This window comes from Manacus vitellinus, unplaced genomic scaffold (genome assembly GCF_001715985.3).
Source record: "Manacus vitellinus isolate BGI_N305 unplaced genomic scaffold, ASM171598v3 scaffold_3221_pilon, whole genome shotgun sequence".
Taxonomy (NCBI): Eukaryota; Metazoa; Chordata; class Aves; order Passeriformes; family Pipridae; genus Manacus; species Manacus vitellinus.
The window spans coordinates 1-927 of record NW_021940397.1 but is presented as its reverse complement, the minus strand read 5'-3'; the positions used below and the strand labels follow the sequence as shown (position 1 = coordinate 927).

Genomic DNA, 927 nt, shown 5'->3' with positions numbered 1-927 from the left:
CCATTCCAAGCTTTTTCTCTGGGATTCTCCAGCTCTTCATCCCCCACAGGGACTCATGGAATGAATCTTTTGGGATTTGAGATGGAGATTTCTAGTGGGAAAAACCAGGATGGGATGGGATGGGAAGGGATGGGATGGGATGGATGGGATGGATGGGATGAAATAAGATGGGATGGGATGGATGGGATAGGATGGGATGAATCCCCCCCATCCACAGGGCCACTCCCACCATTCCCACCCCTCTCCCACCTTTCCCAGCGTCCCGCCCCCATCCCTCCCCGGAGGAGCTCCGGGCTCTCCTCGGGAACGTCCAACGCCTCAACGAGACCTTCCGGGACCTCCAGCTCCAGCTCCTGCTGCTCCCGGCCCGGGGGGAAATCCTGGATCACGTCTGGAGGCTCCAGGACCTCCTCCAGAACCACTCGGATTCCCTGCTCCGGGCGGGAGCGACGCTCCGGAGGCTCCAGGAGCTCCTGGAGCTGCTCCAGAGCCGGGCGGGACAGACGGACGCGGCCGTGGCGGCGCTCCGGGATTCCCTGAGCCGGCAGGGAGACGCTTCCCAACAGGAGCTCTCCCGGCTTTCCGTGGCCGGGAACGGCTCCCGGCTGCTCCTGGAGCATCATTCCCGACTCCTGGAACGCCTGGGAGGGAGGACGGAGGCCTTGGGAGAGCAGGTGGATCTCCTGGGCGGGTCGGTGGATTCCATGAACAGGAGCTTCTCCTACGAGCTGGAAGTGCAGCGTTCCCGGCTCCGGGATCTGGGCGGGATCGTCGGGAATGTGACGGAAGAGGCGAGGAGGGCGAGGAGGGGGCGGGAGGAGCTGGAGGGGAGGCTGAGGCTGGAGCTGGGAATGCTGAGCAACGTCACGGAGGAGCTGCGGGTCCGCCACTGGGAGCACGCGGTGGCCCTGAGGAACATCTCCGTCA

The 927-nt window shown here is 64.2% G+C and overlaps 1 protein-coding gene across 1 annotated transcript; it reads left to right on the top strand.

Moving 5' to 3' along the window:
- Window positions 1-258: 258 nt before the first annotated feature.
- Window positions 259-923, top strand: LOC108640425 (scavenger receptor class A member 5-like; the record flags this gene model as incomplete). Its single annotated transcript, XM_018076831.3, has 1 exon — window positions 259-923. A coding segment is annotated over one exon (665 nt), but the record flags the coding sequence as incomplete, so codon positions are not given.
- Window positions 924-927: the final 4 nt, after the last annotated feature.